Source organism: Lutjanus erythropterus, chromosome 20 (genome assembly GCF_056507025.1).
Source record: "Lutjanus erythropterus isolate fLutEry1 chromosome 20, fLutEry1.hap2, whole genome shotgun sequence".
In the NCBI taxonomy this organism is placed as follows: domain Eukaryota; kingdom Metazoa; phylum Chordata; class Actinopteri; order Lutjaniformes; family Lutjanidae; genus Lutjanus; species Lutjanus erythropterus.
Window position 1 is genome coordinate 33,701,275 of NC_139336.1, and position 14,674 is coordinate 33,715,948.

Here is a 14,674-nt window from a genome sequence, read left to right on the forward strand (position 1 = left end):
GAGTTGATACCAGATAGAATTATCAACAAGTTCGTTCCGCCCTCCGGAAAAAATCTGATTGGCTGAAAAATCCACACCATTCTACACTGTACACTGTTCAACGAAACCAAATATTACACATTAAATAATAAATTAAATTAAATTAAATACTGTATGTTAAAACTAATCATCCTGACATATGACTGCTAGTCCAATAGATATGATTAATTTGATAATTATGTTGTTAGGCGAATATTTTATTTTTGGAAGAAAAGCAACGAAATCACCTGAAATATTAGGAAACAGTGCTGCCAAATATCACATGTAGCATTTTATTTATTCAAACACTTTCATGTATTTATCTGTCTATTTATAAATAAATATAAAATAATAAATATATTCATTTTACTGATATAGCTCTTCTGGTTTCTTCCATTTCCCTCCCTCTTTTTTGTCATAAGGTAATTGTGATGTCTGTTTGTTTTAATAAACAGACGTCACAATTACTTTATTTTATTAATTATCCTGTGACACACAAACAAGTCCTATACATAGTTCTATATATGTTTTTTTTATTTGTTTCTTTGTTTTTTCCTAAAAGAAGGGGAGGTCCTGTGTATAAGCTGACATATTTATGTGTGCAAATAGATAAATGGAAATAGTAATATACTAACTAGGGAACAAAAAGAACACCATTAAGTATGACAAGTTCTCTTGCATGTAAACATCTTACAGACATTATACTGTACAGGTGTGTTGTGATGATATCACATTGTACCACTATACCTCCACTAGGGGTCGCCAAAGTCTCATGAGGGGTCATGAGGCCTTCTTGAGTTTAAGGGGTGTTAAAAAAAAACAACTTACTAAATATAAACAAATAAATAAATAAATGACAGTAGGCCTGTCTCAACAGTTCATTCATTTCTATGAAAATATCTCACAGTATAAGTCTTCACTCTGTTCAGCAGCTTCATAAAAATTAGAAAAATTAGAAAAATACTCTGTTAAAACAATCAAAGAGCTGATGGAACAATGACCACAAGTTTGAGAGAAGAAAATACTGAATTTGTCAAAATAAAAGGAGCCTGTTAAGTATGTATGATTGTTAAAAAAAACAAATACAGACAGAGAAGGAAAAAGGTTGGAAACCACTGATCTACAGAGGAGGTCAAAGTTCACACAGTCTTTACTGTCTTAAAAAAAGACTGGTAAAAGTAGAAGTAGTGATCCAGCTTCTTTACTGCAGTAAAAGTGAAAACGTAAAAAGTCGTCCTCTGAGGGACATTTCTCCCACTCTGTCCATTTTCTGTGTTAAATCATCTATGTAGTGTTTTTCTTGATACATATTTTTTCTCTTTTTTTTTGTCTTTTATGTCATTTTTTGGCTCGATACCTTTTTCTGTTACATCCTTTTTTGATGCTTCTTTTTACATTGTGTTTTTGTCTTGAAATGCCATTTTTGTCTTATGTTTTTGTTTCGCCTTTTACATCATTTTTCTTCTTGTTACGTTTTTTTCTAACTGTTTAAACATTTTTCATCTTACTTTTTTTGGTCTCGTTATGACTTGTTTTTTTTACGCCTTTTACGTCGTTTTTCATCTTGATGTCTTTTTGTCTTATGTCTGTTAAATTGTTTTTCATCTTGATACTTTTTTTGTCGTTATGTCTTTATGTAATTTTTCATGTTGCTGTGTCCTTTCTATCTTGTTGCATCTGTCATGTGTGAACAGCACAAACAGACACACAAAGGAATCGTCTTTTCTGTGTTATTGTTCCGTCCTTTTAGGTTGAAATCTGTCTTGATGTTGGAAGGTGGAGCACAATGATGCAAAACATAAATAATCAATAATTCACCTCAAACACAATAAAACTAAAGTAATGAGCCTGTTTTGAAAATGTGAGGAGTAGAAAGAACAGATATTTGTGTTAAAATGCAGGAAGGAAAAGTAAAAAGTTGTCAGAAAAATAAATACTCAAGTAAAGTACAGATACCTAAAATCTCTACTTAAAGTAATTAAGTATTTGTACTTAGTCACTTCCTACCCCTGCTGATCTATACGATGTATGTATTCTATAATTAAAATGAAAATACTCGAGTAAAATACTACAAGTATGTAAATATTGCCCTGAAGAACAGTAGTTGAGTAAATGCAGACTACTTAGATACTTTTAGATACTTGAGTTTATGTTGGACTGAGATAAACATGACTAACTCTACAATCTAATGTAAAATCTACTGTTATGTTTATTGTAAGTGTAAAGACTTTATGTCATGAAAACCAGACAAGCAAAGGATCATTTTTATTTATCAGCTTCTTTGAGAAATGCGATTTCTTCAAATATGCGTCTGTCTGGCACCGCTGAAAAATGGTACATTATAAAGTCACTAACACACTGAACAGCAGGAGGTACCATGCTGACAATCACACATAAAATCAAATCTGCATAAAAAATATCAAAATGTTTTCTTTAATTCTTCCTTCGTTTAATTGTCTTTATAAAATGTGTAATAATGATGACTGGAAAACACAGTTTACTTTACAAAATAAAAGACAACAATAAGCATCGATAATAATGACAATTAACAATAATTATTACACAATAAATCAAGGTCAACTTACACAAATATAGCGAGCATTTAAGTCGACATAAAATGTTCTCCTTTTCTCAGGCATTCAGTCAGCAGACTGTGAGTACAGTACATGGAGGCATTGAGACACATGCTCTCTAGTCAGTCATGAAAACACTATTAAAGCCAGAGATTCAACTCGTCTCTGAGGCTCGGCTGCACCAACAACGATTCATATTTAAACCCGATCAACTTTGAATTATGTCGCACCAAACTTTTAAACTAGCTTAAAATGTAGAAAGATTACATTTAAACCACAGTTTAATTTGAACTCTAAACCGAGATTAAATTTAATTCTACTGCATCAAAACTTTAAACTCCTTACACGTCAGCTAGCTAGCAAACAGTGAAAAATTTTATTAACTTTTCTTGCAAGTTAGCAAACAATTTAATGTTTTGGTTAACCTTTTAGCTAACGAGTAAACAATTTAATGTTTTTCTAGCTTTTTAACTAGCAAACAATACATTTTTGTTAACTTTTTAGCTAGCTTGCAAACAATTTAACTTTTATTTATCTTGTAAAGTATATTTTCAATCTCAACGAGACTTCCTGGTTAGATAAAATTAAAATAAACATCAATAAACCTGGATTTACTAAACTGAGATTAGTTTTAAATTGTGCAACAGAGCTCTGCTTAATTTCTTTAATGGATTTATTCATTTTAAACCCAATCTTACATTAAATTAGTCTTTATTGGTGCAACCCAGTGTCAGAGTCTTCTTGTTCTTCCAGCTCTCTCCAGAAGAAGGCACAGTCATCACATTCAAAACATTAACATCCCTTCACAAAAAAAGTAATGACATGTAAAATCACCGTCAGTATGAAACAGTATTTCTTTTTTAAATCCTTGTCTTCAGCAGGTATTGCTAAAAATGTGGCTGACAAATGGACAGCTCCTGTCATAGTACAAACACCGAAAAACGAAACAGAAGATCGGCCCTCTGGCTCGTGTTCAGCGTGGCAAGTGTCCAAATTCTCAACATTTAGACGACGGGAAAAAATGTCCCGGCGAGAGAAACTTGTAGCCGTTTCCAGACGGGAGTTTGATGCCTCCTTTAGAGTTTGTGGGAGGATTAGCGGACGGAGGTGGCGGCGGTTTAGCCTCCAGTTTTTGGTGACCGTTTGTTCTGTCGCCAGTGTTACGCTCCTCAGATCCCTCAGCGTTCTTGCTGACAGACTCGTGTCTAGGTGAGAGATTAAGCAAACCTAAAACATCTTTCTGAACTGTACTCATCTTTTTATTCCCACCTCGGAGTAAACTGGCAGGACAGGGCACCTCGTGTTTCTGGCCGGCGTTGGCCCAGAAGGTTTTTAAATTATGAATCGCCTGGACTTTATTGTCCTGTTTGTTCAGTTCGGGGGTGTTCGCGGGGCTCGAGGAGGCCGAGACAGATCCTGTGGAGGAGTAGGAAAGAGCCGGTGACGGGGCGCTGTCAGCGGGAGAGTGGGAGGGGGAGATGTGAGCGGTGTAAGGTGAGGTAGGGTATTTGAGTTTGAGCACATCTGGAGGGAAAGGTGACGCCTGCTCCTTCACAGAGCGAGATAACGAAGGAGACGAGTGAGCCGGGCTGCTGTAGCCGGAGCTGATCTTCTGCAGCGACGAGGAGCGGGACGGAGGTTTAGGCCGAGTTGGGGGAGGTGTTGAAACAGAAGGGGAGAGAGGGGAGAGATGACTCGAGACGGACAGAGGAGAGGAACAAGCCTTGAGACTGGCTCTACTGGGAGGTCTGCTGAACGCGCTAGTCTCAGAGGGCTGAAACCCTCGAGCTCCTCCGGTGGGAGACAGAGTCGGGGTCGAAGGGGTCGACAGAGACGTCTTCCTGGCCTCCTCTCTCCCCTCAGGGCCCCGCGGCGTCTTCCCCCTGATGTTTGCCTTCTGCAGGCTCTCCACAGCCTGCATGTGGCTCTGCGTCTCCTCCAGGATCTTCTGGGCCAGCTCCTGGGGGTCCAGTTGTCCCGCGGGCATCGTCCTCTCCTCCTGGGACTTGACCGTGCTGTCCGTCTCAGTGCTCGACTGGTCCGACTCAGAGCTGCTGACCTTCCCTTTGCCTGTCCTCTGAGGAGACGATCTGGAAAGAAGGAACATAGAACTCAAAGCTTTAAGTTTATCTAAAGAAGAAAAGTAAATTATCTCAACAAAAGATCAGTAGTTGGTAAAACTTTTTCAAAACTTAAAAATGTGAGTTGGGCTCAAAACTCAAAAATCTGTTGCAGCTTTGGTGAATTTTCAGAAATGACCGCAGGGTTCTTTCTGACTAAACACTGAACTTACACTTCCTGTTTGGGTATGGGGCTGGTGGGAACCTTCAGAGGGAGCGGCGGAGCTTTAATCGGAGATGTAGGTGTGCTGACGCTCCCCTTGGAGGAAACTGTGACAGGATACCCATGAGCCCCTGCAGACCCTCTCCCGGCGCCCCCTCTGCCCTGTCTATGTCCTGCAGGTAGAGGCAGCGTGTCACACTCCCTCCTCCCGCGCCCTAACGGCTCGCTGCTGATGATGGAGTACCCCTCATACTCCTCTTCCTCTCCCTCTCCTGCTAATCCTCCTCCCTGATTGGTCAGGCGACCTCTCTGCAGGCCGCCCGAGTGGCGTTGCGAGGCGTACAGGCCCCCTCCCACGCGGGGTCTGTCCAGCTCCTGCTGGTGCGAGCGCTGGCTGATGATGTCGCTTCCCGCCGGCTCGGGTCGGGACAGGAAGCTGAGGGAGGAGGCGAGGGAGCTGAGGCTGTAGACGGAGATGGCGTCGCAGGAGAGGTTGTCGGGGCAGACGGGGGGTAAGAAGGAGGGCTGAGGAGGGTAGCAGCCGAAGGAGAGGGGCAGAGAGTGAGGCTGGGAGGCCGACTGGGAGGATGACAGAGACTCCAGAGACGAGGAGCTGTCCATGCTCAGACGCTTGGGGAGCTCTGTGGAGTCTGAAAACAGAGACGGCATCACTTCAAGTATCAAGATGAAGGGTTTAGTTTAGTAAAAAAAGTAAATTTCTGCTTTATTCTCACCAAAGAGTGCAAGAAGAGACTGGAGGGCAAAGTGCATGATGCGCCTGCTGGCCTGCTTTCCAGTCTTTAGCACGACCTCCTCCTGACCCACCTCACAAAGGTCGAAACCTGAGAGAGACGCAGGAGGGACGTAACATTCACTCAAGTACTGTGAATGAGAACAAATCTGAGGTACTTTTATTACCATTTCATGCTAATTTATTCTTCTAACTCATGCACATTTCAGAGTGCTTTTTACTCCCCTACATGTAGAAACTACAGACTGTACACTCTCAAAAATAAAGGTTCAGAGAACGTGCATACGCATTATCAAACTTCAGAAACACATTGTGAATCTGTAGCGGGACGGAGGAGCATCTGCTGGTGCAAATGCAACCCTGACACAAGGCGGCAAAGGTGGATTTTGGTGAGTTTTTGAATATGTTAAAGCCCCCAAATAAGCGATTTACTTTTGCCAGAAGAATAATAATAATTCGAGCAATTTCAATAGGGTCCCCGCATTGGACGGCGCTCGGGCCCTAATAAATTTAATCTACTGTGCCTCACGCTTTAGATCAGAGTAAGATAGGACCCTTAGTCTCATTAAGACTTTGGCGTTCCTAAATGAAATCTTATCTGGTCTGAGCTGTTCGTGCCACTTAGTTTAATTTCAAAATAAAAGTCGAACTTGGTTTCTTCTATTGATGACTCACCGAGTGCGGCCAGGAACTCGTGGCAGCCTGGAAGCCTCCAGAGCTGCACACTTATCGACACCTGGATGGGAGCCAGTGAAAAGTCCTGATCTTTGTCGCCCGACTGCAGCTGCACCAGCACCTGGTGAAGCTTTGGAGAGGAAAGAGAGAAGAGCTGTTAAACACCTCAGTTCAAAATGTCAAAGGGCAAATATCAGTGAGATTGACGCAGCACCCACATCACAAAGATCTTTCCAATAAAACATTTTGTTCAACAACTCTTATCTTTGTGCGTCTGCTCTGAGCAGTCTTACTCTGTCTTTGAACTCAAGTCATCATGAAACACTTACCATTCCCACCATGCTTTTAACCGCCTTTGTGAGGTGGGTATGAGAGGAGAGGAAACACAACTTTAGTGGTTTATTTCTGCGTTAACTGTTGGGTTTGAGTCACTGCACACTCAGGCATGCATGAACAATGACCTGCTGCTGATGATGATGATGATGACCTGATGACGCCCACGCGGAGGATCTCAGGTATCATGCAGATTGTAACAAAACAAGTGTGTGGGAGAGTGGTGTAATCAGGTCCTTATCACAAATAAATAAACAGCTGGTTGCAAAAATGATGAAAGATGAATAACTGTATGACTAAAAGTAATGTTTGTTAGCCAATCAGGAGCAGGATGAAGATGAGACCAGGACAGAACATCACGAGAACAAGAACACAGGGGCAACAACACACATGCATCACTCAGATGTTCATACACTGGCATCAACCAGTGGGGGAAAGTAACGAAGTACATTTATTTAGGTAGTGAGTACACGTTTCAGATACTTCTACTTGTTGCAATATAATTTTTTCCTTCCAGATACAAATTGGTGAACTTTGCATATCAGTCGATACCAAGTACCGATCTAGTGTTTAAAAAATATACATCTATAATATGACTGAATTTTTAACAGCTGTTCACTACCAGTCCTGCACAGATGTGATATGATCGCTGTCTTCGCTGTCTGATTGGCTGTTTTTGTTGCTTTTGTTGGTTTGGGTTGGTTAAGTTTCCGATAACAACAGGGAAATCTGCAGTTCCCCTTCCAATTTGCAAATGTCACAAAATTGTTCCGATGAGAATAAAAACACTTTTTGTTCTGAGTCTTGTCTTGAGATTATGAAAAGTCTGACAAAATCTGCTTTTTTTGTGAATAACAATCTAATAATGTCCCACAGCAGGAGACATTTCACTGCAGAAAAGTGACTTTTACTTTGATATTTTAACTACATTTTACTGATAATACTTCTCTGATTTTTCTAAAATACTCTTCTGAATGCGTGACCTTTACTTGTAATGTATGAGTACATTTACACTGTTGCACTGATTTAATCAGTTAAAGAGTATTTCTTCCACCACTGGCATGAATAACTGTGACTACAACCAGGCATCAGTACCTTATGGATGAGCTGTTCTCCGGCCTCAGACGTTGTGACCAGTTTACAGAGAGCCTGCAGAGCTGGAGGAGTCAGACCTGAGGACGGACAGAGGGTTTTTCATTTTTCAGTTACAACAGATACTCAAAGAAAAAGAAAAAATGCGAAATAAACGTAGTTACACAGCAGACTGCTCACAGGTCTGTGCTCTGGAGGGACTAAACATGATGTTATTGTATCAGTGTGATTGACATGAGGGACATTTTGAATAATGGAGGAGCTCTGGTACCGAGCAGCGACTGCAGGGTGGTGCTGCACTGCTGCAGCCGGTCCCCGGGGTCCGAGGTGGGGAAGAAAACCGCCGCGGGGAGACCAGCACCGCTGCCAGAGAAGTCCAACCGGAAACCCACCGCAGACAGGAGGGCCTGCCACCCAGGAACCCCGCCCACCTGAGGGAGGACACCCAAGGACATGAGCAGAGGACACAAGTCGTGAAAACTAACAATTACTCAATATACTTTACTTCTGCTACTACATCTACACTTCAATCCAGAGAGGTCGATGTTTAAAGAAACAGAACCAACACACACCTTGTTCTCGACGCTCTGTTGCGACGTGTACATCGGGTTACACTGCCCACTCTGAATACGCTGCAGAGACTTCTCAACCTGTGGACACATCATTAGTTTTGGGGCAGAATTAGCAAAGGAGGCCAAGCAGATAAATAAAGATGTAAAGATTTAAAGACTGCAGTAATGCATGCATACGACCGACAAAAATATATATTAGAAAAACAAAACAAACAGTATGTACGATTTAAATGAAAGAACTGTACAGTTTCATCAAGGATTGTGCAGAATATTGGCCAGAGAACGTGCAAAGATCACAGTATTAATCTAAAGAATATTTGCTGTCGACTCATGAAGCTGATATCAAATTTCATCTTAAGGTGTTAAATGAACAATGACGGCTCATAGAGGTGACATTGTTGATCACTTTAGTTTGGGAGCACCTTGGTAGCCAAAGCGTTGGACCACATGCCACGAAACTTTCTGACACTGATTTGATTCTAACCAGGGCTCCTGGCTGCATCTCATACCCCCATCTGTCTCCCCACATTTCCTGTCTGCCTCTTCACTGTAAAAATGTCTTTAAAAAATAAAAGAACTTTGTTGTGAAGGTGTCTCACCAGGTGTAGCAGCACTCTGAGAGCGTCCCTCGCTCTCTCCGGGTACTGCAGGATCTCTGCCAGGGCCTGACCGACCAGCGACATGGGGCTGTTCAGCTTCACATCGCTGCCGATCAGCATGTAGCCTGAAGACAAACACACACACACACACACACACACACACACACACACACACACACACACACACACACACACACACACACACACACACAGATATTAAAGAGGTTATTTTAGTTTACAGGGGAGATTAATCCAAAGTAATGGGCTGCATTATTGTGTGATTAAGAGAAAATGCATCAGAGTAGGTGTGATGAGTGGGAGAGACTCTGACTAATGGAACCTCCAGTTGTTTTTCTTGTACATTAACAAGAAACAGTGAAAATATTAACTAAATTATTTGTTTTCCAGTTGTGGGATAAAAAGCCTATAAATGATTTTTACTGTTACATAATAAAAACATTAGAAAAATATGAGAAAGACAAAATAATTCTGCTCCATTTTCTGCTCACTGCTTGGCGTAAAAGTTGGAGTCAAATGAACATTTAGTTAGTTGACCAAATATTCAAACTTTTTTTAAATTCAGTGTATAGGCTAAATATTTTTACAGCTGGAGAATGTAAGAATCATTTTACACTGTAATTAGAAAAAAGTTCAGACTCAAAATTTCATTTTTTGAGTTTTGAGACCAACCCAAACTCTTAAAGTTTAAACTTTAAAAGGTTTTGCCAACCTATAAAATTTAGTTGAGATAATTTACATTTCTTCTTTAGATAAACTTGAATCTTTGAGTTTTAGAAACTAAAACATGCATTTCAAAAATTGATCACGTGAGTCTGACTTGTCATAATTCTGGTTTCTGCAAATTAAATGGTTTTAATTAAATTAATTTACTCTACCATTTTTTTTCAAATACATTTTTCTTGGATTTCTAAAACTCAAAGATTTAAGTTTATCTAAAGAATAAAAGTACATAAACTAAAAATAAATTATTTAAACGGAAGATTAGTAGTTGGTAAAACGTTTTTAAAAATGTAAGTTTGATTTGGGCTCAAAACTAAAAAATCTATTGAAGTATGCTGCTTTTATAGGTTTTCCTCAACTTTTTCGTTCTTACTTTTTCATGTAGACCTATGATACATGAAAATAAAATAATAAGAAATAATAACCTTTGTCACTTTCATATCATTTTTTGCCCAAGCCACAAACCTGGTTTAGGGAAAGTTCACCGTGAGATCCAGAGTGTAGTGAGTATGTTTAACTTATTTTGCCCTGACTGTCGTCTCTCAGGCTACATAAGGCTGCTCTACATTATTACCTCGCTAAACAAGTTGTGTTTTCAGTTAAATTTGATGAAGTATAGGTCGAGGAAGAAGTCAGTAAATTACAACTTACAGTAACAATGTGAGATAGGACAATTATAACATTTCATCCATAACAAAACTAACTGAATTTGTCTCATTTCACTGTGTGTGTAAATACTGAGTCGCTAAATAATTCTGGTTTGTCTAATAAGGTTTTTTTTCTAAATGCAAATTCCAATTTGACTCAAGTAAAAAATTTCCTCAGACAGTTTTCCACACTGACTGACTGTCCATGGTTGAAAGCCAGTAAGTGGCCCTTCAGTGTTGCTCACCGGCCCAGTTGGAGGGGTGCGAGAAGTGTTTGCTGCTCTGCAGCGTCTTCATGGCCTCCGTCAGAGCTGCACTGGCTTTGGTCCCGTTGAGGAGGGCGGTGTAGAAGGTGTGTGTGAACAGTTTGGAGGCAGCGATCGGTACAGGCCACAGAGAGACACACACACACTGCACCCCCGCAGCCAGGAAGGCTCGGGTCAGACCCACCACCCCGTCAGCTGTCACCCTGCTGCTGGACTCTGGGTACAACCTGAGGGGACGAGAAGACAGAGGACAGGAAGATCAAGGTCAAACCTGACAGGCTTTGTGAAATCACACTAGCATAAAAACTGAACTATCCCTTTAAATCTGTGAAAAGTTCTACCTGAGAACCACCAGTTTGACGTTCAGGCAGAGGTCCAGTATGTCTGCAGCAGTGAGGAGGAAGTCATGCAGTGCTGGACTGTCACACACACTCTCCACTTCACACACGCTCTCTCCGTCCTCGCTCATCTCGTCAGCTCCTCTCAGTCTCTCCGGGCTGCTGTGACTCTTAAATGAACCCCGGATCTTTCCGTCCTGACCCGCAGCCTCGCCTGAGCTCGACGCTCCACACGGCGACTTCTCCCTGCGTCGACCTCCTGCCCCCTCGCCTCCAGCGTGCTCCTGGCTGGGGGCGAGAATCAGAGCGGCGAGCTTCCAGGATATATGAGTGGCAAAGTGAACGCACTCCGCCTGAGTCAGAGCGGCGAGCACGCGTTCCTTTGTGGCGTTCGCTCCAGTGAGGGGATGACATCCCAGCTGCTCCCCCAGCCAGAGAGCCTCATCTTGGGCTGAAGGTAAGGGGCCCCATAGCCAGCGGTCCATCACAGAGGGGGGCAGGCGAGGGGCCCCGACCACAGCAGCCACCGAACCTCCATCTGAGCAATGAAAGGGACCGCCGCGACGAGGATGAGGCTGTCGGTTGAACACAGATTATCAGACTTTATTGGACAGACTGAGAATAAAGAGGCAGGCAGGTTAATGAGGGGAAAGAGAGGGAGGTACAACATGCAACCAAGGTGCCTGGAATCAAACCGGCAATGTTACGGTAATGTGGCGTTTATCATAACCATCTGGCTACCAACAGACTCCTCGGTACGTGTTTGAATTAAAGGAGCCGTATGGCGAGCCTCCCAAAGTCCCACCGCTTCTTGCTTTGTGCTCCAATAACAGCTGAGCAAACTTAAAAAAATACCTCAGTCAACTTCCTTCTTTTCCAGGGTTGCCAGGTCTGCGTTTGTTTGTGCATTGGTTGGATAGATCTATTTTGCATCTAAATAACATAAATAATATCTATAATTCAGACACACAAATTTCAATTTTCTCGGCCGATTCCGATTTCAGTCTTTCTAAGAACTTTAACTGACAGGATTCACAAATTTCACGTAATCTCATGAGCGAATGTTAGCAAATGTTAGCAAAATAGTAGCTAACTAGCTAATTAATGCTAATAAAACATTAGCTAGCTAGTTAATGATTTATGCAGATTAGCTAGCTAACACTAGATAACTAGCATTTTGCTAACATTAGCTAACTTAAGATGTGAATATATCAATGTCTCTTAATCATCTTCAAAATGTGCTTCTCTTTTCAACAAAGACGAGCCTAGCATAAAGCATATTAGCATAAACATAAGTACAGGAAACAGGAAAGGAGAAAGTTGACCGAGGTACCAACTGTTATTGAAGCACAGAACAAGAATAGGCGGGACTTATGAAGGGTCGGTTGGTCACTTGTTGAATTTACTCTCAGTGTTGTTGGACTGAAGGCAGACTAGACGCTACAGCGACTCACTGTCACCTCTTGAGGTAAGGAGCAGTATTACAAAAGACAGGCTGCAACACAACACACAGACGTCTTTGACTAAAACTCTTACATACCTTTACATACCTCTACCTTTAAATATATATTTTCATAATTTACTCAACCAAAAAAAAAAAAAAAAGAAAATGAAAAAATACTAATCACTAAATTAATGTTCAAGATAAAAAGTTATACAGATATATGATTTGCCTACCTTTACTGTGGCTCCCAGGCTGCCTAGAGAAGGTACAGAAATGAGACTGAACCTTTCGTAAAGGTACTCGTTAGAGGAGCTGCCTTTGAGCAGAGCGAACGGGATCAGGTACAGTTCTCCCTCCAGAACCAACACGAGCTGTCTGTGTCTGCCCACAGGTCCACTGCTGTGCATCAGGCCCTGCAGAGAACACAACACACAAAGAGTCAAAAAAAAGAGTAAATATTCAGTTTATTGAAATCGACGTGACACAGGCGTACGTACCCCTTCCATCGGTGCTATGAGCAGGTCATAAAGGGCTCGTAGAGGAGGTTTGCTGATGTTACCCGGCCGGCAGAGAGGAGATGATGAGCTGTCCTTCACTGGAGACACTGTGGCGCTGTACAGGCTCGTCATGCTCTGACAGCTTCTGTAAGTGGCAGAAACACACACGATAAATACAATAAATACACACACCTATCCAGTTTGAAAGCAATTAAATGACAAGAGTCTACAGCCATGTTAGTGTCTCTGTGAGGCTGCACTCATACACAGTGGTGCTTTGTGCTACATGCTAACATGTTTAGCAGGTGTAATGCTAACCACGTTAACCATCTAGCATTAAAAAAACAAATTCCGGCTGAGGGAATGTCCTTAGTTCTGCTGGTATTTAGTCATAAACCAAAGTACTGGACAAATGAAAACGCTGACCTGTTGATGGGACTAGATGAAAAGTTTGAGATTCACATTGTTATGATTCAGTCTGGACCACAGTCCATAAAGCCAGATCAGTAGCACAGCTTAAAAACCAAAATCCAACCTGTTAAAGAGGTTGTTTCTGGACACCATGCGGAGGTAGCCTGTGGGGTCGGTGGCTGAGTTGAGTTTGTTGTTCAGCTCCTCAAACTGTTGCTCCAACAGATCTCCAGCTTCACTCTCCGTCTCACTGCTGGAGCAAACTCTGTGGACGGGGACACACAAGGCATCAGTACCACTAACATGAAACTCACTATTCAGAAATTAATAAACATTTTATTCAGAATATCTGGAAACAAAACCCATCAGTTGGGTGATACCAGGGTTCTATGTTCCCCAGATTTCTATGAAACATAATGGGAATGCAACAAAGAGTCCTATGTTCCCCGTTCTATATATTTGCTTTCCCAGGGTCCTATATTCTCACAGTCCTCATGATCCTGTGTTCCCAGGGTACTATGCTCCTAAGGTTCTATGTTACAAGGATCCTAAGTTGCCAAGGTCCTATGTTCCCAGGGTCCTTATTCATGGGATCCTAAGTTCCAAAGGTTCTATGTCCCCAGGGCTCTAAGCTCTCAAGGTCCTATGTTCCAAGCATCCTAATTTACCATGATTCTGTGGTCCTGGGGTCCTAAGTTCCCAAGGTTCTATGTTCTCAGGGTCCTTAGTTCCTAATGTCCTATGTTTAGTGGGTTCAAAGTTCCTAAGGTCATATGTTCCCATGATGCTATGTTCCCAAAGTTCTATGTTTTCAGGGTCCTAAGTTCCCAAGGACATATGTTCCCAGGTTCCTATATTCTCAGGGTCTTGTCTTATATTCCCAAGTTTCTATATTCCCAGGGTCCCAGGTTCCTAATGCCCTATGCTGGATCCAAAGTTCCCAAGGTCCTATGTTCCAAGGGTCCTAAATTCCCGAGGTCATATGTTCCAAGGTTCCTAAGTTCCTAATGTCCTATTTTTCCATGGTTCTATGTTCCCATGGTTCTATGTTCCTAAAGTTCTAAGTTTGCTAACTTTAGCCACCATCTTTTATTGGTGTGTGACAGTTTTAGTTTATAGCAACAAATCCCCCGAGTGTTTTCAGTGAAGGAAGGATGCATTTGATTTATTTTGGATTCTGAAATTCAAGAAACCAAAAATAAACTCTTGGCTTTGTGTTTGTAAAAAGAATTCCTCTCCCTAAAGTTACATAAAACTTTCTCTGGGACGTCCGTGACATTTTCAGGAAGCTGAAAGATCAAAACAGGATGCAGGAAGCAAGTTAAGAAATAAAAACACTGCTCATTAAATTATACGTGATGTATTAACCAGCCTGGTGCTGGCAGAGACACCTCTTTAAGAGGATGACGAGCGTCTTTTCACAGAGATTAATCA

The 14,674-nt window shown here is 41.6% G+C and overlaps 1 protein-coding gene across 2 annotated transcripts in view; it reads right to left on the reverse strand.

The window, feature by feature from the left end:
- Positions 1-3,191: 3,191 nt before the first annotated feature.
- ttc28 (tetratricopeptide repeat domain 28) overlaps positions 3,192-14,674 on the reverse strand; it is a 148,134-nt gene continuing 136,651 nt past the window's right edge. Inside the window, exons 22-35 of one of the 2 annotated variants that reach the window (XM_084746472.1) lie at positions 13,365-13,505; positions 12,830-12,974; positions 12,566-12,745; positions 10,892-11,463; positions 10,530-10,777; positions 8,897-9,021; positions 8,298-8,375; positions 7,997-8,156; positions 7,729-7,805; positions 6,630-6,653; positions 6,301-6,430; positions 5,609-5,716; positions 4,885-5,524; positions 3,192-4,681 (exon numbers count right to left, since the gene is read on the reverse strand). In XM_084746472.1, coding sequence (XP_084602598.1) covers positions 3,589-4,681; positions 4,885-5,524; positions 5,609-5,716; positions 6,301-6,430; positions 6,630-6,653; positions 7,729-7,805; positions 7,997-8,156; positions 8,298-8,375; positions 8,897-9,021; positions 10,530-10,777; positions 10,892-11,463; positions 12,566-12,745; positions 12,830-12,974; positions 13,365-13,505 — 3,721 coding nt within the window. In that variant the 3' untranslated portion in view covers positions 3,192-3,588. The remainder of the gene's footprint in view (positions 4,682-4,884; positions 5,525-5,608; positions 5,717-6,300; positions 6,431-6,629; positions 6,654-7,728; positions 7,806-7,996; positions 8,157-8,297; positions 8,376-8,896; positions 9,022-10,529; positions 10,778-10,891; positions 11,464-12,565; positions 12,746-12,829; positions 12,975-13,364; positions 13,506-14,674) is intronic. The other variant, XM_084746473.1, reaches the window with a different exon arrangement.